The sequence below is a fragment of the Typopeltis vanoorti genome, chromosome 21, assembly GCF_054136105.1.
Source record: "Typopeltis vanoorti isolate ZY-2024b chromosome 21, IOZ_Tvanoo_1.0, whole genome shotgun sequence".
Lineage (NCBI taxonomy): Eukaryota > Metazoa > Arthropoda > Arachnida > Uropygi > Thelyphonidae > Typopeltis > Typopeltis vanoorti.
In genome coordinates, this window is record NC_143569.1 from 72392495 (window position 1) to 72417734 (window position 25240).

The 25240-nt window shown below is 35.2% G+C and overlaps 1 protein-coding gene across 2 annotated transcripts in view; it reads right to left on the bottom strand.

Moving 5' to 3' along the window:
* Nucleotides 1-25240, bottom strand: part of MED14 (mediator complex subunit 14) — a 429754-nt gene that overhangs the window by 134107 nt on the left and 270407 nt on the right. For both annotated transcript variants that reach the window (XM_090411452.1, XM_090411451.1), the window contains exons 22-24: nucleotides 12823-13021; nucleotides 1464-1552; nucleotides 1221-1373 (exon numbers count right to left, since the gene is read on the bottom strand). In XM_090411452.1, the coding sequence (XP_090267578.1) occupies nucleotides 1221-1373; nucleotides 1464-1552; nucleotides 12823-13021 (441 nt within the window). The remainder of the gene's footprint in view (nucleotides 1-1220; nucleotides 1374-1463; nucleotides 1553-12822; nucleotides 13022-25240) is intronic.

Below are 25240 nucleotides of genomic sequence, written 5' to 3' on the forward strand. Positions count from 1 at the left end.
TCTCTAACCACTTTTGCTCACACTCTATCTCTGCTAACAGACGATAAATTTGATTCACAGTGTGCTGCGTCAATGTTTTAAATAGTGATTTTCTTATCATTCTCCATTGGGAATAATGCAAATGTGTGTGTGTGTGTGTGTGTGTATGCGCATGCCCACACACTTTTCAATCTCTCATGTTTTAGTTGATATTTAAAAAAAATGGCATTTTTTAAAATAAAAAAAAAGACATCTGTCTTATTGTCTAAGCCAAACAAGGATGAAAAAACTTGCCATAATTGAAACAGTAATAATTATATTACTTCAGTTTAAGCTTAATGATGCCTAAAGAAAAGAAAATCTGGTTTTTGGTTATTGTGGTGCAACTTTTGCGACATTAAAGTGCTGAAAGTTATTTTTTCTAACATTGTTGTTTGAAAATAAAAGTAGATGGATAAATGTTTTTTTCAAGAAATAAGGCAGAACTGAGTTCTGTCATATTTCTTATTCTCTGCAGAATGGCAAGGAGATTATGGGTTAGTAGAGCTATATGCACATGAAATGCTACTGTGCAAACAGTCCAAGTAGATCTAATCTTTAAAGGTACCTGTGGCATAACTATAAATAATAAATTACACGATAACCACTGTAATTAACTTTAATGAAATAAAGGTACAAATATTTCACACTGAAATTAACAGTACATCATCAGTGTAGACAACAAGCAATTCAAAGGAATGGAATACAAAGTACATAATAGTCGGTGTATTATCAATTAAAAACTGTTGCCGTGTGCTAGAAATTAATATTAATAAAATATTATTAAATAATTCTTAAAAACCATTTCTTTGATGGTTACATAAGATAAGAATCTCCCAAACTTTTGGGAGAGAGAGACAATCATTTCGATTCAGATGTTAGTTGCTAGATATTAATTTCTAGCACGCGACAAAGTTTTTAATTGGTAATCCACCGACTGTTATGTACTTTGTATTCCATTCCTTTGAATTGCTTGTTGTCTACACTGATGATGTTCTGTTAATTTCAGTACAAAACATTTGTACCTTTATTTCATTAAAGTTAATTACTGTGGTTATCATGTAATTTATTATTTATTTGTCCAAGTAGATACTCAAGTAAACCATCTGATATATTTATCATTTAAGCCAAATTATATAAAAAAAAAAGGAAATATAATAAACATATGGGAATGTTAAACATTTTAGTGTATAATTATATACCTGTATCAAAGCTGCAACAGAATGGTGTTGGTTAAATTCATGCTGTAGCTGTGCAGCTACAATTGTGTGTGGATTGCTGGCAGAAGCAGTTTGCCCCACCACTCCAAATGCCAGGTGAAACCGCTTTTCTGAAGGCCTCCAATAAATTGTGACCTATAAAATTAGAAAATTTGGCATGTTCAGCAATTGTATGAGAATTTAAAAAAGGCCATAATGCTGATTTTGCTAATACCAATTACTTACTGTGCTAGCCTTGTTTGGTCCATATCCTAAGACAAGTTTTTTGTATGTAAAAGACTTGATATCCATAACCGTAGAGTAAAAATGTTGGTCTGCAAAGGCAGAATGAAAGCAATCATAAATTATTTATTTAGTTTTATATTATTAAATTATACACTTCAAAAATATACAGCTCCAGAATCATGCTTTGAGTCACTCATTAAAACACTGCAGTATAAAAAAAAATTTCACCATAAACTTAGCCAGTTAGTTCATTCATAATTTTCATTATCTGGTATAATACTGCCACCATTATATAAGACATGAAGTGACAAACAAACATATTTGATTTCTCAAGAACAGAGTTCCTGGTTTTCTAACTAATATTCCAACTGTTATAAATGCACTACACATTTCAATCACTCTATGGATGAGGCTAACATTATCAATACTTTTTATCCAATTTTCAGAATTACTTGTATGGTTCAGCACAACAGATTATAACACTGGACTCTGATAAACTGATATATATAATCTGTTTTATTACCATGTTAATATTATATTATATTAATTATATATAGAATTTCTTTTAACACAAAGTCAAATCGATACATATTACAAAGTGGAATTCCAAATGAACAATGCACACCAGAAATCAAACTTTGCTGATAAATATTAGTAGATTCCCAATACCAAATTTCATCAAACATTTCAGCCATCATGAGCCTGAGAGAGAGTGATAAAGCAATATTTACATGAACATTGCTTTATCACTTCAAATTAGAGAGCTTAGTTCTTTGGTCTGTGTAAACAGCATTATACTCTTAAATAAATTTGCTACAAGGTAGCATCTTGAACCAAATTAAATAACTTCTGTGATAAATTTTATATGAAAATGCTCAATAAAAAGGTTAAAATATGAAAAGAAAATAGGCAAGAAAACTGAAAACAACAAATGCATTCTCAGTAGTGAAGAACAGATTAATATTTTAACTAAGATAATTTAAATATGGAAAGAGAGAACAGAATAAGTAAGACTGATATGGTTAGAAGCCAGCTGAATAAATATATAGAGAACAAGGGAGAAATCAGCCAAAAGCCCAATCTAATATTAAGCAGAATGAAATTCAAATAAACTTTAACATATCAGTGGCATTCTGAAAGTAATGCCTTCATTGTGATAACTCCAATCCAAAAAGAGATATGATGAAATAAAATCAGTGAAATAAAAAAACAAAAGCTAGTTTGAAGTTTCTATTTTCATACACTATTTCTCAAAATAATCTCCCTCCTCTTCAGTGTATTTTCTTCTCCACTGCGTAATAAGATTTTTAAAGCCATCACAGTAAAATTTTTAAAAATGGATATCTTCTATAATGTGTTTTCAATTTACAAAATAATCAAAACTCTGATGGAGCCAAGTGTGAGTTGTAAGAAGGAATGTTCCACAAGTTGAAATTTATCTCTTTAATAGCCTGAACCAAAGAAATCTCTCATCTCGTTGACTTGTTAATTCAGTGTTAGTGATCCTGACTTATTCGCCAATTTTCACAGATTAAGTGCTGAGCTTTCTGCTTATGAAAATCATCAAATGCAGTTTCAGGCCATCCACTTCATGATTATTGTTAGCTTCATGTGCAATGATGTACAGTATTTGCATTTACAGTTGCTTCACCATAAAACATCATAACAGGCAGCAAATTTCAATAGCACTTGTATTCTGATGCATCAAAAATGTGATTACTGTGCATATGGCACTTGTAAAACTCATCCATTACTGTATACTAAACTAGCAGAGAGATAAAGAACAAAACAAGACTAGATACGATTTAAGACGGGCCATTCACAGCACAATCCAAGTGCTGTGTGCCATAGGCATTACTTTCAGAATACCCATCATGGATCTGAGGATTGGATTAAATCTAAAAGAATTAATTCTTTCTTTTAAGCTTACACGGTGATCCGAATGCATTTTTGAAAATTATGGAGACAACTACCGTGTTTGAATAAAAACTTTAGTTTAATATAACTAAAATCTACATTCGACGTTTCGACCTTTATGTCAAGGTCATCTTCTGGAGCATACAACTATACACAGAAAACAAGCTACACTACAATCAAACTGGTTTGTTAAAGATACTGACCAACCGCTACAGCAATTGTTGGCCTGACCTCTCTGGTAGGAAAAAAAAAAAAAATTATACATCAACACTAGAGTCCTATTAATATGGAGCATACAACTATATGGGAGCATATAGTTGTATGCTCCAGAAGATGACCTCGACATAAAGGTCGAAATGTCGAATGTAGATTTTAGTTATATTAAACTAAAGTTTTTATTCACTACAACCAACAGATAACACTATTAATAAGACTCTAGCATTGATGTATAATTTTTTTTTTCCCACCAGAGGTCAGGCCAACAATTGTTGTAGCGGTTGGTCAGTATCTTTAACAAACCAGTTTGATTGTAGTGTAGCTTGTTTTCTGTGTATAGTTGTATGCTCCAGAAGATGACCTTGACATAAAGGTCGAAACATCGAATGTAGATTTTAGTTATATTAAACTAAAGTTTTTATTCAAACATGGAAGTTGTCTCCATAATTTGCTAAAAGAATTAACTAAACATTGGATATAGATATGGTGATTGAGAGAAAAATTAGGTACTCAACAGTGGTATCAATGGCAGAAACACATTAGAGGCAAAGTTATCAGAAATTAACTTAATATTCAATAATGAATAGAATAGCTATTTCATATGGTTATTTAATCAGAATGGGAAATGAAAGATTAGCAAAGCAAGTCTGAAGCAAAAATCAGAAAAGATATAGAGGAAAGTCATTATATAGATTTGATGATGCAACTCAAAGATCTAACTGTAAAAACTGATCAGATGACAGATCTGATAAATAACAGAGCGATCTGGAAGAAAGCCACTATTCAGAACCTAGTCATGGATTATGTTCTGATATATATTACACTCCTCATGTAAATACCACAAAATGATCGTCATGGTATATTTTATGAAAATATCTAATACTATATAAAATATATATATACTCAAAAGAATGTACTACTTATATTTTCATAAAATACATAATCATCACTATCATCTTCTGGTATATATAGATGAGGAGTATACCAGATACATCAGAGTACAATTAATTCATGACTAATTTCTGAACAGTGGCTTTCTTATGAATTGATCTGTTACTTATCAGGTCTATAACATGATCAGTGCTTACAGTTTGATCTTCTAATTGCATCAATGAATCTGTATATTGGCCTTCCTCTTGGTATTATTCTTGCCAATTCTGTTTCACACTTGTTTTGCTAATCTTTGATTTCCTGATCTCTTTAAGTAACTTGATCTCTTCAGTTTTTTCCATCCATACCAGTTACTTGATTTGGAAGGACACGATATATAACCAGAGGGCACAGCCACAGGCTCTCCCCTAGTCAATTTTTGCATGAAGCATTCTGAAAAAACATACTCATGATACTGCCAATCTCAAACTTTCTATTTGGCTAAGATACATTGATGATATGTTCTCCATTTGGCTAGATGGCTCAGACACTCGACTCTCAACAGTGAGCATTCCAGCATCTAGTTCACTACAGAATAAGAAAATATGAATAATCTGCATTTTCTACACCTAATCACACATCTTCTCAATGGCATTCTTTCTTTCTCAGTTTATAGAAAACCTATCAACATGAATAGACACATACACACTTTCACATCATATCCCCCCACTCCAAACAATATGATATAATAAAAACCCTTATTAACAGAGCCTCCAAACCCTGTTCCAACAAGACATTGATAGTAGAACACTCCTTTATTTAACATACTTTCCTGTCCAATGGATAACTATGCCAGAAAGATACACAAAATAGCTACTCAGCTATTTTGATTGCCCATATGGAGATTATATATTTAGTAAAAAGACCCATTAAAATAACAATTAAATCCAAATATCACACTAACATCATCAGGAGCAACAGTCTTGTATTAATTGATTTAAAAAAAACAAACAAACTAGAAAGAATAATTATGCAAAAATTTAAACTAGTTATTGTTCTCATGTTCTGTGATGTAATATGTCATATTCCAGGACAACTGATGTCAAATTTTTAATACATGTAGACCAAACTTAGTGCAGTATTAAGCCTTGGTTTCTGTTACACTGTGTGTGTGTATGTGGGGGGGGGGAGCATTTCTGGAGCTGACTTAAAATTTCTTTGAAAGTCTGTGTTGATTGGGTCAAAGGCTAATTCTGATCTATGTCTCCTCTTCTTTTCAACATATTTTGCATGTTCTGATATACAATCTCTCCAGAATATTCCATCTGTCCTACATAGAAAATGTCACAACAGCAATGAAATTTAGTTTATTAGAGAAGGATGCAAAAGCTTTGCTAGTGCAAGAATCTAGACAGCTTGTACAATGGCATAAAAGCCTTTAACATCATAAGCAATGCTGAGATTTTGTTTGTCGACATTCTTGATATCGGGGTGAGGTGCGATATAGCAATAGCAGCAATGTTTGGTGATTTGAATTTATGTGATTTTGTACAGTGCAGTGTGTGTGAGATGTATTCATCATGAAAGTGAAAGGATGCATGGGAGAAGAGTGAAGCTGGTAAGCGGTTGCATATTAAGTGTCAGTTAGGTGGCAAGAACAAAGCAAATGTTAGTAGAGTAGGTAGTATTGACGATAGAATAGAAAATGTTATTATCAGAGAGCGAAATGGACATTAAAAAAAAAAGTGCACTTACATGTTCACACTTTGTTCCTTCACAGAACAAAGTGCGAAATTGAAAAGTTGCAGAAGCAGCAAGAAATTAGCAGGGCCAAGAAGAGAAAGAAGCAGGTGATCCAAGATAAAAATTAAAATCATGCAAACAAGATAAGGAGAAAATTATTGTATGGAGACTATGACCAGAGGAGTACTTAATGAAAGTATAACAAAATCATGTTTCCCTGGGACATAAATTAATGACATTAGTCATGCCATACAGATGCAGAAAGGTAAGGTAAAAGAACTAATTGTCTTAAAAACCGGTCTGGGTAGTGACCTCTCCTCATAATGTGAAACAGTACTACATCTCTTAAGAGCTGTGTGTTTTGCATTATGAGAAAATATCAAGAACAGTGAGGGATCTTGCTCCACCTTTGCAACGAGTTGCCGTGGTGTGGCACTACCAAGTGGTCACTTACGCTTGGATACGCTGACAGTTCGTCGGCATGAAACGTTACAGATCGTAGTTTTCGATCTTAATTTCGCTTACTGGCTGAAAAACAATAAGGGATTTTTATCCCCTTAACTTATATCAACCTCGCCAGAAAAAAATAGCCGTTTGGCTTTTCATCTTAACTAATTGTCTTGGTTGGCACTAATGATCTGAGAGGTGAAAGTATTCTATGTAGAAGGATGTGAAAAATTTGTTGGACAAAGCAAAAAAGAAGAGTGAGAAGGCGAAGACTGTATCTCCTACCACATTATGATAGAGGCAAACTGAAGAGGAGGACACTGATAGCAAACGAATCAATTCACAGAAGGAATGGTGTAGAATTTGTGGGCTTATGGTCTAAGTTTGATGGAAAGAAGGATCTATATAATGCTGATGGGCTGCACCTGAATGGTTTGGATGTTAGGTGTCTAGAGAGCGAGAGATTTGTTTGCCAAGCATGCTGAAGTACAAATTCAGTTAAACTTAAGCAATTAGAGTGGATGCAGATGAATATATGTTAAGGCACCCAACCCATAATGCAATTAAGTTTGTGAATGACCAAAAAGTGCAGAATCCAGTCTGTCAAGCAAAAAATATTAAATAGGGTAGGCAATTCAGGAAGTAAAAGTGGTTGGGGACCTAAAGGGATGCTGCAGTTTCTAATTCTAGAGATATACCAATGCCAGAAGTATCAGAAACAAGAGCAAGAAGTTTTTGACATTGGTTAGTGCAACCTTGCCAAAAGTTATAGGCATTAGAGAAAATTAGCTAATAGCAGATGATGGAGTTACAAGGGGAGAATGTGAAGGGTTTAGTATTTTCAGGGAGGATAGAGAAGATATGATGGCAGGAGGTGCACTGCTGATGATAGCAGATGAATTGAAGCCAAAAAAATAGGAGATAAGTCAGGAGAGTGGCTGTTCATTTGAAGCAGTCTGGTGAGATTAAGGCCAATAAGACAAAATATACAGTAGGTTTCTGCTATAGGCCAGGGAGTTCCAGGAAGACATCCATTAGCAAATTAGTATAATGAGTGAAGCTCAAGTGATTATTATGGGGTACTTTGACTATGGAAATACAGACTGGAAGGAAGAAAGCTCACATGATAGGAAGGAAATTAAATTTGTACACCTACTGAGGGATAATTACTTGAGGCAACACGTGATGGAGGGGACTTGGAGTGTTAGAGTATTGGACCAGATTACGGGATCAGAAGAGCCATCCATACCAATGTGGACAAATTGCCTCTGACTGAGGAAAGTGACCAAGCAGTCTTATCTAGGGAGATTGCAAAACATGAGGAATATTCTGTCAAGAAGTGGTATATGTGGAACTACAAGGGAAGGATGTTAGTAGTGCATCAGAGATAGTTACAGGAGCAATATTAAGTTGTATACTTAATGTACGGAGGGTAAATCAGGTAGGAGTTAGATGGGAGAGTAGTATCATTGAGCATGAGCTGCAAAAAAAAAAGTGGATGGTATATAAAGAGAAAGAAGACCAGCATAGTAAGGAAGGCAAATTCATAAGAAGAAACTAGCTAAAGGAAATCCCAAAGAGTTCGTTCGTTACTTGGCAAGTAAGAGGAAGAATGACTGTAGAGAACAACTTTAATGAGTACTGATGGTGAAGAAGCAAATAAAATAGTCGAGTTACTAAGTGATCACTTTGCAAGGGTATATCATCTAAGTGAGGTTAATGCTGTGACATCTGTGGTAGAGACTGATATTGGAAAGAGGTGGATGAATTAGAGATTCTTAGGATATTGCAGAATCTCAATGTAAATACAGTCTTGGGATTAGGTTATAATAATATATAATATTATTAGTATATCATATTAATATATGACATACTAATCCGGCCCTGGTTGGCTGAGTGGGCAGCGTATCTGCTCTCCAACCAAAAGGCTGGGGTTCGAATCCCGCAGTGGGCATGGATGTTTGCGATTGTCTGTGAAAATACAGAGGGTACGGTGGTGGTGGAGGACAGTAGATGCCATTGATGTAGATGATGTAGCTAGAGGATTGAGTGTTGAAGACGGAGAGTCGTAGAGCAAGTGACCTCCCTCGATGAGTCTGGGACTCCCTGGAGGTGTCAAGTAGTAGTAATAATAATAATAATAATAATAATAATATATAATTTAATAATAGCATCATACACTGATGTCAAAAAGTAAAGGATGAACTACATTTTTTTACCGGTATATGAAAAAATTTTCATGACTACAGCCAAATGTGAACATAAATTGATTGTCAGAATACTAATAAATTATATTACACAAAAAATGTGTTATAAATTTCATACAAATTAAATTGCAATACATTTCTGGCGAAAGTTACAAATTTCATAAGGATGTAGTTCATGAATAAATGAACAGTGCTTACAGAAAATTATGCAGAGAGACATTTCAGTAAGGAATATAGCCACCTGAACTGCAGTGCAGCTCTCTCATCGTATCATACTTAGCACCAAGTGATTCAGGAGTTCTTGAGGAAACTAGCCCACTCCTCCTTCAGAGCAAAGATAAGGCCATGTTTGTTTTCTAGAGAGAGAAGTATCTCCACTGATCGCGTATGATGTGGTGTGGCATTGTCATCCATAAAAATGAGTTCTTCGCCTACAACACCATGGAACAATCGAACATGACACTGAAGAACTTCACGTGAATATCATTCACTAGTCATAGTATTCTTTTCGGACACTTGTAGCATAATGCCTCTTCATACCACAATCCCAGCAATGCCTTATCTTTCCCTTTCAAGAACATTTTTGTGATGGTAAACAGTACCACTTTCACACCAGATCAAGTATTATCTAGAATCAGAGCAAAGACTAAAATGACCCTCATCTGTAAAGAGGACATTATCCCATTAGTGTCTTGCCCAATTTTTATGGATACATCATCACTGAAAACATGTTCTATGATGAGCTGTGGATAAAGGGACACAGATTACAGCCTATATACTATATGCCTTCAGGCATATAGGCCTACTTATCGCAGACATCTTGCCACAGTCAGTTGAGATATCTGCATACCCATGCTTGGATGGAGCTGACTTGCCTTGGTGTGTTGATTACATTTTGCTGTTATAATCAAAAATCAGTCTTCATGCTTCATGGTATAGTGTTTGTGACCACTTAGCAAACATCTGGAACACATTCCACTGGTTTTGAAATGCTGCCCAGAGCCTGGATATGATGCTATACGAGATTCCAAACTCTCTGGCAATGTCAGTAATTCTGCAGCCTTCTTCAAGCTTTCAAATATTTTTTCCCATGTGAAATCATCCAGATGATGTCTTTGAGACATTACAAGACATCCAAGTTTGCAAATTTATTCCTTCACAAAAAAGAGCTTCTTTCAAACATAATTTGCTTAGTGTAACCTTCTGCCTTTTATTCTGTTGAGTGCTACCATGTGATCCCTTTGCATACGATTCAAAAATATGAATGTGCATTGTTTTCTACTCAAAATCATCAGTTATACAAATTGCCACAAGCTGATTCTTCTAAATTTGCAGTTGTAATCTTCAGAAATAGTGTTCATCCTTAGATTTTGGACACTAGTGTAATAATGCTATTACCATTCCTTATATCCAGAACACCTCAGAAATAGTCAGAACTTTTAAAAATATAATCTTGGCACTGCTTTCAAACCTCTTTTGAAGCATGATGCTCATATCTGCTCTCCTAAAGATCAACTCCTTCCCCTTTCTGTTCCAAGTATATACACATTCCTTGTTCTTGTAATATTACAGACAAATGGAGAGATCAGCCATTATCTCCCATGAAGGACACACAAAATACAACCATTGCCACAAACAGTTAGTCAGCTCAAGCTAACCATGCCTTGGATACCTTGCACAGAATCAAATGAAAATACTACCATGCTTCTCTATAACTAATACAAACTTGAAACATTTTTTCATGATCAGCAGCATATTTAAAAACTCAACCTAATTTAAATAAATATTCATGTGTTAAGCTCCCCAAGATTTCATTAACATCATTTCTTAGACCTCTAGCCATAGCCAAGATTAGCAAACAGACACCCCCCCCTTGTGGGAGTTGAAACTTCTAGTCTAACATCTACTTGTTTTGGATGTGTTACTACAATTTTTATATTGTATCCCAGAAGTACCTGTGACAGGAATAAAATATTTAAACTAGTAAACATCAACTTCATAATGTGTATCCTTGAGTGATGTGCAGGCTACTACGACAGTACATGATTAAGTTTACACCATTACTAAGCTCTTATCAACAATTTTCATCCAAATTAGTCTATTACTTATTGGCACATCAATAATGTCCCACCTAAAATTCTGGCCTAGAAGGCCAGAAGGTATTTCTGACTACATCAATCTGCCAACATCTTGGTCTTTTCCCTGTTATCTTGGCATAAACACCTGCTTTGCTAACCTTTCCTCTTCCATTCTGTTTAAGTGACCATACCACTTTAGGTAAGCCCTGTTCACACAATCTTGAATGTTATCAATGTCAATTTTCTTCCTAACATCTTCATTTTTAGTATGATTCAAAATCTGTTCTCATTTTTCTCAAATCTGTGTCACTAATTTTGTTCAAGTGCTTTATTTCTAACCCAACTCTAAGATCCATCACTCAAGGCTGGTTTGAACATTCATTTGTGTACTGCTAGTTTAGTGTCTTTGCTAATTTCTCTCTTCTTTCATATAAATTCATTCAACTGACTTCTCAGTATACTAGCTGTGCTTATTCTGTTGTCCATTTCTATATTTAATTTGCCATCTTCACTAAAACTTGTGCCTAAATAGTTGAAATATTTTACTAGTTCTATAAGTTCTCCATTGAGAATACAAATGAAGTTTTCTGTGTTCCTGTCAATTTTGATAGTTTTCGCCATTTTATTGCTGATTTTCATGTCAAATTTGTTAAAAGCTGTTATTCAATGTCAATGTAGTTAGAAATCCTGGAGATTTGGAGTATAACATCATCTGCATGATGAAAAGATTAAACTTTGATATCTTTATTTCCAATATCAGATTTAATGCCACTTTCTTCATAATGTGATCCATATAGATAATAAGAGTGGAGATAGCAGACACATAATTTTTCATGAAACCATCTTCCTGTTCAATTCTAACTGCTGACATATATATTTAACTTATAATGTTCTATTTATTTGGAGGAAAATTGTAGATAGGAAGTTAGTAATGATGTAATTTTTTCATGTAGTACTGTCATATTCTGTACACCCCTTGAGGGTACATAGCAGGAATTTGATGATGATGATGATGTTCTATTTATCACATATGGTTTTAGAATTCTAAAAAGCTTTTCTCTAGGCACCTTGGTCATATTCCTTTTCCAGATCTAGAAAACATAAGTACAAATCCTTGTTATATTCCAGTGATTTCTCAACTCTTTGTCATAAAGTGAAAATCTGATCTTGACAACCTGCTTGGCCTGAACCCAGTATTTTCTTATTCAAGTTCCTCTTCCACAATTTTTCTCAGCTTATTTTTAAGTATATTAGCATAAATCTTACCTGGAATATTTAGTAGAGAAATTCCTCTGTAATTTTCACATTCACATCTTTATTCCCCTTGTTACAGATGAGAAACATGAAAACTTTAAATTTCAATCATTTAAAATTCATCCTTCTGACGAATTCCTCTGAATTATGCATTATCCTTGAACAACAAAGCCTGGTGACTATCCTTGTGAGACACTAACAACCTATTAAACAATCTACTTAGCAGACTGAAGTACTGAAAAAATATGAGTAAAAATTGATGTTTTTTAATTCATGTTAATGGGAACAAACTCATTATTCCCATTATAAGAAATTAAAAGTAGTGACTAAACCCTCATAGGCACAATGCTATTTTAAAGAAAATACATTATGGCAAATTATTCGCTATAACAAATTATTCCTTTGGTCCCTAAAAGTTCAACTGTTTTATGATGAAATAATATGCTATTTTACAAAATAGCATATTATTTCTAAATCATGCAACATGCACATTACAAATGAAAAGTAAACTCCCACAATGAAATTAAGAAACTTAATTAAATATCTTGTGCAAAATCTATAGCAAGGAAACATTTTTTACTTTTAGTAAACAAATATATGCAACACAGTAAACATGTAATTCTTTACCATATTTCAGAATATCAGAAAACTGAAGTACAACACTATACAAATGTCCCATGGTAATCCAATCTTGCAGCATATCATCAACCATTTGTGCCACCTGACGTGCTGTACCAGCAGCAAAATCATACATGAAATATACTGGCCTGCGTGGACCCTGCTCCTTCACTGACTGACTGATAAGAGGACAATTGCAAAAAACAAACTAGAGAGGAATGGAAAGAAAAATATTATACATGTAAAAATTGGTACAATATGTTAAAAGGATTTTTTTTGGTAGTATATATATATACTATCAAAAGAGGAGATCAAATAAGTTTAATTAAAATAAAACATTTTAACAATTTTCAAACTGTTACCAAAAAGTAAGTATATGTTATTTATTTCTTAATGGTATATATTAGAACACAGAAAACTAAGTAAATAATTAATTTATTGCTGATATTTCGCTGGTGATATAACCAGCATCTTCAGAGCACAAAACAGTTTGTCACAATATGCGAGACTATAACAACATGGTGTAATCAACGGACTAGGTTAAAAAAAATTGTAGCAGCAACACAAACACTAGAGTCCTGATTTTGGTGCCCTCTATCTGAAAAAAAAAAAAAAAAAAAAAAATTGCAGCTATCACATAAGACTAGAGTCCTAAATAGAGAAAAAAACCAGTTCTAGTTTTTTTCTTAAGATGACTGTCTCCCAGATTTTAGGCAATTTATACAGCCATATTTGTTGAGATTTGGAGTGTGTTTCAGGGCTTCTGTTGCCTCTAAGAACAATCTTTCCGACTTGTAAGAGCTTCTGTGCAGTACTTTTGTGTTCTTCCAGTTGATCCTGTGTGCAGGGGTATCCAGAGCATGGTCTGCTAGGCCCGACTTGCCATAGTTACAATGCCGGACGTATCTTTTGTGTTCGCTGATGCGGATGTTCACAGTTCTTCCGTTTGACCGTAGTAGGCTTGATTACATGAGCAGGGTACTTCGTAGACTCCTGGATGTGTTAGAGAGGGAATGCTGTCCTTGGGTGAACGGATAAGGGTTGCTAATTTGCCACACGGTCTGAATGTGGTGCGTAGTTCATGTTTATTAAGAATTCTTGCAATCTTTTCGGATGTGCCTTTAATGTATGGGATGGTGACTGTTTTGTTGTAGTTCTCTGTGGTGAATAGTGGGAGGGGTTTCTTAGAGGCATTTAGTATTTTGTTTATCTTATGGGGATTATAGCCATTGGCCAAGAAGGTGTGGCGTAAGTGAGCTAGTTCAGCAAAGAGCATTGGAACAGATTGCTCTCACTCTGTGGGTTAGCGTTTTTAAAATGCCATATTGTTGAGAAGGGTGATGGTGTGATTGTTTATGTCTTAGAGGCAACAGAAGCCCTGAAACACACTCCAAATCTCAACAAATATGTCTTATAAATTTGCCTAAAATCTGGGAGACAGTCATCTTAAGAAAAAACTAGTACCGGGTTTTTTCTCTGTTTAGGACTCTAGTTTTATGTGATAGCTGCAATTTTTTTTTTTTTTTTTTTTTGCAGATAGAGGGTGCCAAAATGAGGACTCTAGTCTTTGTGTTGCTGCTACAATTTTGTTTAACTAGTCCGTTGATTACACCATGTTGTTATAATCTCGCGTATTGTGACAAACTGTGTTTTGTGCAAAATATCAGCAATAAGTTAATAAATTAATTATTTACTTAGTTTTCTGTGTTCTAATATATACCGTTAAGAAATAAACAACATGCACGACGAACACATAAGTCTGTCCACTCGTTTAAGGATTCTTCACGGAGACAATATCGTAAGACACGACAATATGATAAGTGGAGATTAAAAAATAGGCGCGGCAACTGAACAGGTTAGCCTTCTTAAAGAGGTGCCGAGACACCAATTTAATACTGAACTGTGTTAAAATCAAAAACAAGTTCCACTCGGCCAAAGCCCAACGCATTTACAAACGAGCGAGCGTAGCACTATTACAGATTTAATGCCACTCATCTGGAATTAGCGAAATCAAATTCAACCATCAACGCACTACATGAATCACTATATAATATTCTGGATACGGAACTATGGGAGATCCTAGATAACTTCACCGACACAAAGGCTAAAAAAGAATTCAACATAGTTAGTCGAAAACCGGCACCAAAATAAGTTTGAAAATCTCCAACAACGTAACACTATACATCGACCACAATTACGACAAGACCTCATCGTCGTGAATTTATCATCGCTCACCTTAAGCAAAGAAGTCACGAATGCTTTAAGTCGAGGGCACAATTTTGCCATTACTCCCAAGCAAGTTCCAAAAGCCGAAATAATGGTGTCCATCGAACGGGGAATATACGACCTATCGCCAACAATAGTCAATAACATACGTTTAGATGTGGCCAACATCCTAATCAAGTCTAAGCCTCTCAAAAATAATATCCCATATAAGAAAATCACTGCTGTAAAAGAGCTACAGAATAATAGTCAGATTATCATAATAAAAGCAGACAAAGAGAATGCAACCGTGGTGATGGACACAACAGAATATGAAAACAAAATGCACACACTGTTACAAGATCAGTCAACATACAAAATTATCATCGCAATCCAACCAACACACAAAAGAATAAGGCACGTAAATTATTGAAAAAAGTCGCTTCCTGGCCCAAAGACATAGTAAACAAACTCAAGCCCTTCCATGTTAAAACACCTAGGATTTATGGAGCACCAAAAATTCACAAACAAGGTACACCCTTACGCCCAATTGTGGACAGTATGAATAGTCCCACATACAAACTGGCTAGACATTTAGCTAAGCTACTAGCCACTCTCACAAACAATTCTCCCTCCCATGTCAAAAATTCAGCCCACCTAAAAAGCATCTTACAATACCATACCCTAAAAAAAAAAAAAGTCAGGCTTAATAGTAAGCTTTAATATCATCTCACTATTCACAAATGTACCACTAATAGAAACCCTCAATCTACTGAAGTCACACTTCCCCCCTGATATATTTGAACTATTCAAATTTACAATACATGCAGGATATTCCACATAGAAAGGAAAAATATACAAACAAATAGATGGGACAGCCATGGGCTCCCCCCCCCCCCTCTAGCCAACTTTTACATAGAACACCTGGAAAAACTAGCAATCAATACAGCCACTCTTAAACCAACACTTTGGTTATGCTATGTTGACGATGTGCTTGCTATTTGGCCACATGGCCTAAAGACGTTGGAAATATTCTTAGCGCATTTAAATAGCCAACATCCAAAAATCCACTTTACAATGGAACTGGAAGCTAATAACTGTCTGCCCTTCCTGGATACACTTATCACACATCTTCCAGATGGTTCCTTATCATTTTCAGTTTTTAGAAAACCCACATATACAGGGAGATATTTACATAAACAATCACACCATCACCCTTCTCAACAATATGGCATTTTAGAAATGCTAACCCACAGAACGAGAGCAATCTGTTCTAATGACAATGCTCTTGCTGCTGAACTGACTCACTTACGCCACACCTTCTTGGCCAATGGCTATAATCCCCATAAGATAAACAAAATACTAAACGCCCCTAAGAAACTCCTCCCACTATCCACCACAGAGAACTACAACAAAACAGTCACCATCCCATACATTAAAGGCACATCCGAAAAGATTGCAAGAATTCTTAATAAACATGAACTACGCACCACATTCAGACTGTGTGGCAAATTAGCAACCCTTATCCGTTCACCCAAGGACAGCATTCCCTCTCTAACACATCCAGGAGTCTACGAAGTACCCTGCTCATCAAGCCTACTACGGTCAAACAGGAAGAACTGTGAACATCCGCATCAGTGAACACAAAAGATATGTCCGGCATTATAACTATGGCAAGTCGGGCCTAGCAGACCATGCTCTGGATACCCCTGCACACAGGATCAACTGGAAGAACACAAAAGTACAGCACAGAAGCCCTGAATAAACACACCCCAAATCTCAACAAATATGGCTGTATAAATATGCCTAAAATCTGAGAGACAGTCATCTTAAGAAAAAACTAGTACCGGTTTTTTTATCTGTTTAGGACTCTAGTCTTATGTGATAGCTGCAATTTTTTTTTTTTCAGATAGAGGGCACCAAAATCAGGACTCTATAGTCTTTGTGTTGCTGTTACAATTTTGTTTAACTAGTCCGTTGATTACACCATGTTGTTATAGTCTCGCATATTGTGACAAACTGTGTTTTGTGCTCTGAAGATGCTGGTTATATCACCAGCGAAATATCAGCAATAAGTTAATAAATTAATTATTTACTTAGTTACTTAGTGTTCTAATATATACCGTTAAGAAATAAACAACATTACGAAGAACACATAAGTCTGTCCACTCGTTTAAGTATATGTTACATAATGCAACCTATATTAAATTAACATATGATAATATTTAAAAATTTAGCAACTGAAATATTATACAAAAGTTTAAATATTACAAAAACATACAGTCTATTCTCAATTAAATAATACTATTTTCACTAAGAAACTAATGGCAGGATAGTTTAACAAATGTCATTACTGCCATTTTCTTACCTTTTTAGATGTCAATGATAGGAAATTTGTCTCACACACACACATTTTTTAAAGGTATCCATAATTAAATTAATTTACTTACATAGATGTTTCTGTTGTAAGAAAGAATCACTGAAAGTTAATTACAGTAATCCCTCGATTAGTGCGCCTCTAAAATTCGATCAGTGCGCCTATATACATCTTAAAAATAAATGTTACAGATTTTAAAAATTTTCTATCTATACAATTATATGTCTAACTATTTAAAAAAATCACTCACCAGAATGAAATAATTTAGTTACCGATTTAAAACATTTTACAAAGGTATTTTTAATGGCATACTACACTACTTCCATGTACACTATGTTCCAAATTTTTACCGCCAAAATTTATGTCGTCTGCTTAGTACGCCCACAGATTCGAGATCCTTTGACACTCCTGCGCATGTCACAAAAAGGAGAATCCATTCCAATAATAGGGCAATCAATTCGTATTCTGGGATGAGTTGTTTATTATTACACGTCGGAAAATTAACTTCTCTTTTATGATCATTGTAGTTTTTAAAGTGGTAACTATTTTGCTTGTATAACGGTTGGAAAATTTTATCTGTAAAGCATGTGATTTCGTGTGTTGGCGACCAATTCGTAAGTCCTTAATTTCTTTCTCCCCCTCAATGATAACGTCCAAGAGTTAATTAAATCTCATTCTGAAGAATTGAGTGATTCCAACCTGCTAAATTTAGATGCACAGCGGGAAGATCCCGAAGAATATGAAGAAAATTTAACCACTGATAGTCAGCCAAAAGAGATTTCACAGAAACAATTTTAAAATATTTTTCGTACAATCAAAGTTTTTAAGCAGCAATGCTTAGAGGCTGATCCTGATGAAGAGAGAAGCAGTAAAATTTGCAGAAGAGGCAATAGGGCCATAATGTCGGTTGTATGAAAAAAAGAAACAAAATGCCTGCCAAACCATGTTAGTTCAATTCTTTGTTAAGAAGCATAATAATTAAATTTATATTCTGAATATGTTTTATTGTCTTTCAGCTTCATGGTTTTCCTTTAACTAGGCCCTGAGACATAACTTAATTCTTTTATAAAAAAATTAATGTTCAAAAAAGAAATTTGAGGAACGAATTATACATTTTCCCATAAGTTATTGTATTCGATTAGTTCGCCTGTTTTAAAGAATGCATTAGGCGCACTAATCGAGGTATTGCTGTATAAGAGTTCAAGGAAGGAAATGTCCTATGAAACTCTACATAGTTTTGACAGTATACTCCACTACACACATCCAATTAAGATGTTGATATCCTTTATAGTAGTAATTATTTCCTAGTCTGCATGAAGAGAGTTGCTATAGTTTTAGCATGTTCCTTAAACATTTCTATAGAAACACTGAACACTGACCAATGGATGTGGTGGTAGGAGAAAGTGGAGACCCCCCCCCAAGGGATAAACCAAACACCAATATATAAAGATGATCCTTCCATCTTGAAGTTTCCAATCCCATGCAGTGAAAGAATAGAATAACTATATCTGAAGTGGGGGAAAAAAAAAATCTACAAGAATTATAATTTTCTAATGGGAACATCTATAAATGGGATATCACATCCAGGCTGGCCAAGATAATATTGTTCACAACAGCAAATTTCAGTCACTTATTCACTAGGTCCAACATCCCTCGAATGCTAACCTTTCTATGGAAAATTAGTTTTCTAAGTTGCAATAATAAAGATAATGGGAAGGAAGAGGGAAGAATTCATGTTTCTAACACTTTTAATCAACATACTGGCTAATTTCTTGGCAAACTCCAACCAAATTTATTCCTCCCAGGCACATATTAAGTTCTAGATAAGATTACCCTTGAATAACAGGCTAATTTGCGGAGAAGAGAACAGGAGATCAACAAAGTTATACTGGGCTCATACAACTCCATATATCCAAATTGGTCTAGCATAGATTAAAAACTAGTCCAAGAGCAAGAAACAGAATTTATACACAGAAGTAGTAATAAACACAAATATTTATTCAAACGAGAGTTTAGAAGCATCTAGAACTAATGCATCCTCAATATGAATCAGAATGATAAGCATGTGAAAAGCATGGAAAATTGTCATCTTGAACTGCATAAAATTATTTTAAAAAATAAATGGATTATCCCACTATCACGTCAAAAGGATTAAACATGTAACATTAATGGCATGCTGTGACTGCTACAAAACTGTTAAATGGTTGCTTCTGCACATTACCTTTCTGTTATTCAAATTTAGTTTACTTCATCTTTACTTTAGTTTATTCTAATTTCAAAACATCATATAATTAGTATTAAAATAATTGATGCACTTATGTATTGGTTGTACATACCAGACACAAAAAAAATCCTCTAAACATCTGAGAGATAGTATTTCTACATTTAAATAAAAACCGGCCACCTTTTGACTGCTTGTTTGATATTCTGTGTTTTTATCAAAATTATTGTGTTAAGAATGTTATCTTTATCCTTGACAATGCCTCAGTGACTGTCAGGTGAAATACTGGATTAAAACATTAAAGTTCTTAACTGACATATTTTAATGTGTCAATTAAGTCATTACATCAATTGACACATTGACAAATGTACATTGAGAGTACATTTAAATTATTGGTGAATGTATTCAACGTTGCTTAACATTTAGGGAGAAAATTGGAAAAACTGAAAAGAAAACCATCCTCATGGCCACGTAGCACTTGGTGGTGGTGGGGGGGGGGGGAGAATTCAGAAATCGCAGGTGAACTGGGTAATGGATAGTGGGTAATCAGCACACTGGTCAAAACATCATGCATAACACAAGTTTCACCAATCCACAAACAGGATGACATGTATATCCACTACTAGCATGCCATCTTTCTCTACATTCTCTCAACATTTTTTTTAAAATGTTTACTATTATTATTCATTTCATTTTCCTACATACATACCTATTTATATACAAACCCATAATCTGTATACATTTTTAATTTTTATAAAATTTTAAACTAACATACCTTCTAGCAAAGCAACAATCTATTTTTTTTAAGTTACATAAATTTGCTGTTTCTAGAACCCGCTGCTACTCTTACTGCAGTCCCTTCTGCATATTTTCAACCTAAAGTTAAAAATGAACTTCATACACATTGCTCCACATTTCTACAGCAACTTCTTATGTATTCTATTAGAGCCTGCTTCAAGCATGTGTAATAAACACCTGCTGTAAAGGTTATATATGTATGCCTGGGATATTTTATAACTTTCAGTTAAACATTCCTTCCATATTCTGTTAGATAAATTCATCACATTACAACTAACAGCCAATTCAAAACTATAACGATAAAAGTAATCTCTGCATACCATAGATCTTCTCTAAATCTTCATGGATGATTTTTTTGATGCCTCTTAAAACCTAAATGAGCAAGATATATGACCTTTACCAATATGATTCGTGGACTTAAATCCCATATCAACCAAAACATGCCAATCATTGTATTAACTCTTTCTAATGCCTGTTCATTTTACTTGTAGCCATATAAAGGAGTATGCTGGGTTCTGTGCCATGATATCAGTTGTTGGATGGGAAGGATATCGACAATGCATGGGAAGTGTTTAAAAAATACTTAATTGATGCTTAGAGTTCAAAAAATAAAAAGACAATGTGGAAGGAATACCGTATGCATAAGGATGATGTCAGTTATGATAATTATAAGCAACAGGTCACAAGAGTCACGACAATTGTGCAAAAAGCTAAGTCTGAGCATAAAAAGAAACTGGCTCTACAAGCTAAAGACAACACAAAAGAATTCTATCATTATGTGGCAAGTAAAAGAGAGAGAGTGAATTTGAAAGAATAATTCTACTGCATGTAGATGGTATGAGGACGATTGATGCAGAAGAGATTGTTCAACTAATGAGAAGCATTTTGCAAAAAGCTATCAACCTGGTATATGCAACATTGAACTTACTGCTACCTCTTCATTGCATGAAGAAACTTGTGTATGAGGAGGAAAGTACTACAGCTGATGCACAGACTGAATAAGAATTCTGCAACAAGAACTCATGGGATATCAACATGGATAATTATTATTATATGACACTTCCAGGGAGTCCAAAGACTCATCGAGGGAGGACACCTACTCTACAACTCTCTATCTCTACCACTCAATCCATCAACTACAACTAACCGCAACTATATCAACGCCATCTACCGTCCGCCACCATCACCACTAGTATTTCACAATCATCCATGCCCAAGACAAGATACGAACCCATAGCCTTTTGGCTGGAGAGCGGATATGCTAACCACTCGGCCAACTAGGCCGGCTATAACAAAAGAGTGTTCAGCTGAACTGGCTATTCCATTGACCAGGCTGTATAATTTGAGTCTCAGAAAATGGAAGATTCCATAGGAGTAGAAAGAAGGTATGGTTATCCCACTGCACAAGGATGTTGCAAAAACTGATGTGATGTATCCAAGTATTGACCAATCAGTATCTCAAGAGTGTTGGCGAAGGTTTAGGAAAAGTTGGTCATGACTTGCATTCAGAAATGAGTTGACAGTGAATCTCTACTTTGCAATGAACACAACGAGTTTACGAAGGAAAGGTCATGTTTTAGCAAACTTCCTCACATTCTATAATAATGTTATCATTGAGTTAGACAAAGGGGATGGATACACCATGATACTTTTGAATTTTTCTAAAGCTTTTGACAGAATACAGAATAGAAGACTGTTGCATAAATTGGGGAATATGGGATTTGGATAATAAACTATTGGCATGGATAAGAGGATGGCTGACTGGCAGATATCAAAAAGTCGTATATGGGGGATATGAGTGTACGAGATTTAAGGTAACTAGTGGTGTGCCACAAGGATCAGTCCTTGGTCCACTGTTATTCAATCTGTACATTAATGATATCAGGAAGGATTTGACAGGCTACATACAGCTATTTGTGATGATGCAAAGATAGGCAGGGTAATCAGGAGTGCTGTTGATATGCGGTACTTGCAGAATGATTTGAATAAGCTGGAATTGTGGACATTGGAAAATGGCTACCAGTTCAATGTTAATAAATGTAAGGTCAGTACATTTTGGTGTGATTAGAATATCCAATGTCGTATTATATGGGCGGGATTATGCTAGAAGAAATAGAATAATTGTAATGCTGAAATGAACCTTTACATGTAAAGATAAGGAAGCGTTTTGCCTCTTTACAAGGTCTTGATAAGACCTCACTTGGACTATTGCACACATGTCTGGTCTCCTGGTTTCTGTGGTGATTCTGATACAGTGGAGAGAGTGAAAAGGAGAGTGTCAAAATAATATCAGGAATTGTGGAATACTGATTATAAAGACAGACTGAGAATTTGTAGGCTGCAGACACTAGCAAACATGACTGGAATGGATTGAACACTGGATGTTGTGTGTGCAAGTAGCATGAATGAATTCCAAGAACAGGTATGACAGATGGTGCGAATAATATGGCTTCCATCAATGAGTTCCTGACTTCCTGGAGGTCTCTCTTAATACTACTACTACTAATAATAATCATCTTCCTTACCAAATCACATATACATGTATTTATTCACAGTACATTTTAAACCCTACATTCCTGTCCACTCATAAAGTCCTTTGAAAGTAATCTGGTAAAAAAAATCTAGATCATCTGAAAAGGTGACTATTCTACTCCAGTTTCACATCAGCAAAGAAATTTTACTCTTTTAATATCTGAAGGTAAATAATTTATGAATATATTAAACAACCTTTCCCCACATGAAATCATCATCACATTCCTGACATAAATGGGGAGGGGGAAGTACAGAATGTTATGATAGTACTATAAAACTCGATAGCTTGAAAATACCAAAGCGCTTTACATCGATTTTTACAGAGGTCAAGTCCCATGAGAACATTACAAAAATAACCTTGTTTGTCTCTATATGTTTTATGCTAAATATTATTGTAAATAATCCTATGGGAATTGACTGTACTTACTGTTTTAACAAAAATTTTTAGTGTCAAAAACAAAGGCAATGCTTTGCCACTGGAACTTTGTATAATAGCTCTATGTAAGAGCATAAGTAAGTTGTTTACATTTTAAGTGTATGAGAAAGTTGCTTACGAGCTCTGCGCATAAACACCTTCAAAGTCAGTGTTTAAGAGATCGGCAAGTTTCAGACAAGTTTCTGCTGCCCGACAAGATAGGATTAAAAGAGTGCACAGAGGAGAAGAAAAAACGGGTCGGTCTTGACTGAAGATCAAGGAGTCGTACTGAATTCTTTGGAAGTTACAAGCCTTCATGCAAGGTTCCAGAGAACGGGAAATAAAAAGGGACTGAGCTGAACATCGGGGTCTTTGTGGTCGGCAGTCAGAGGTGGCAGTTACAGTCTTCATGGTCGGCAGAGTTATCGTCGTCAGCAGTTAAAGGCAGAGGTACCGGGAGTAGGATCCAGAGGACCAGATGTTACGACAAGCCCACACCAGAGGAGAAAAATGGGAATGTCGAGAGAACAGCCGATGTAACTACCTGAGCCAAGTATCGGTCGGAAGTCTTTTGCCACGGGAGATTAACCGAAGCCATTAGCTGCAGAACGAACTTGAAGCGCCTTTTACAGAGAAATTGCCTGTATGCTGAAACCTTTTGCCTGAGCTATTTGTGTACCGCAGATTGCAGTCAAAAAGTCTGCAAATTTTTCCCGACAAGATGCCGCTGAAGTAAAACATTCCAGAAGGAAGCCTAACATCCGAGATGAAAGAAAACGCATAAGAACTTTAGTGCAAGACCTTTGGATGAGTGTGTGACGCAGAGCCTCTGTAAGTTTGTTTCACTTTTTTTTTGTTGTACATTCCCTTTTATAAACTATGAGATACGTTATAGATGGACTGATAAGAATTACGTTAATAGTAATAAGAAGTGTCCATAAGAGAGTCATTTGGCTTGTTAATAATTGGCATAGTTAGCAAACCCCCTTGTGAGTATATTAGAATTTCAATAATTTGATTTAATAAGCAGAGAAGTAATTGAGTGATCTGATCCTGACAGCCTCTATTCCTGAATCCAGCTTGTTCTTCACCAAGCTTTTCTTCCACAATTCTTCTCAACCGTTTCTCAAGTATACTTGCAGAGATCTTGCCAGGAACACTCAGTAGGGAAATACCTCTGTAATTCTCGCATTCAGTTTTATTTCCCTTTTTACATATGGCTACCATGAGAGCTCTACTCCAATCATTGGGAATTCATCCCTCTGTCCAGGCTTTCTGAACTATGCAGTGCAGCCACTGTAAGACTTTTATACCACCATACTTCAGCATTTCTGGTCTAATATCATCTACTCCTGCTGCCTTTCCACATTTCAAGCCTCTGATGGCTTTTTCTACTTCAAGTATGGATATGTATTCCTGACTGCACGCCTGGTCAGTGTTTTTTACTACAGTGCTGTCATCACTACTTGTTCCATTTAGCAGTTTTTCAAAGTAATTACTCCATACTTCAAGGATATCTTTTTCATCTGTTTTCATGTCACCTTTATCATCTCTAACTCCTTTTACAGCACTCTTTCCTCCATTTCTAAGCTTCTTCAACAACCTTCAGAATATTTTGCCACCTTCTTGATATTTATTTTCTATATTCTTGCCAAAGTCCTCCCATGACTTTTGTTTAGCTAGTTTTACACAGTGTTTAGCATTCTTGCATTTGTCTCTATATTCTCTAAGAGCACAAGCTGACTTATTTGACAGGAACTTTTGATATGCTTTCTTCTTTTCCTTCACTGCCTCTTTAACTTCCTGTGTCCACCAGGGAGTTCTGATTTTTTATCCTTGCAGACAACCTCACCACAGGCCTCTCTGGCAGAATCAATCAATG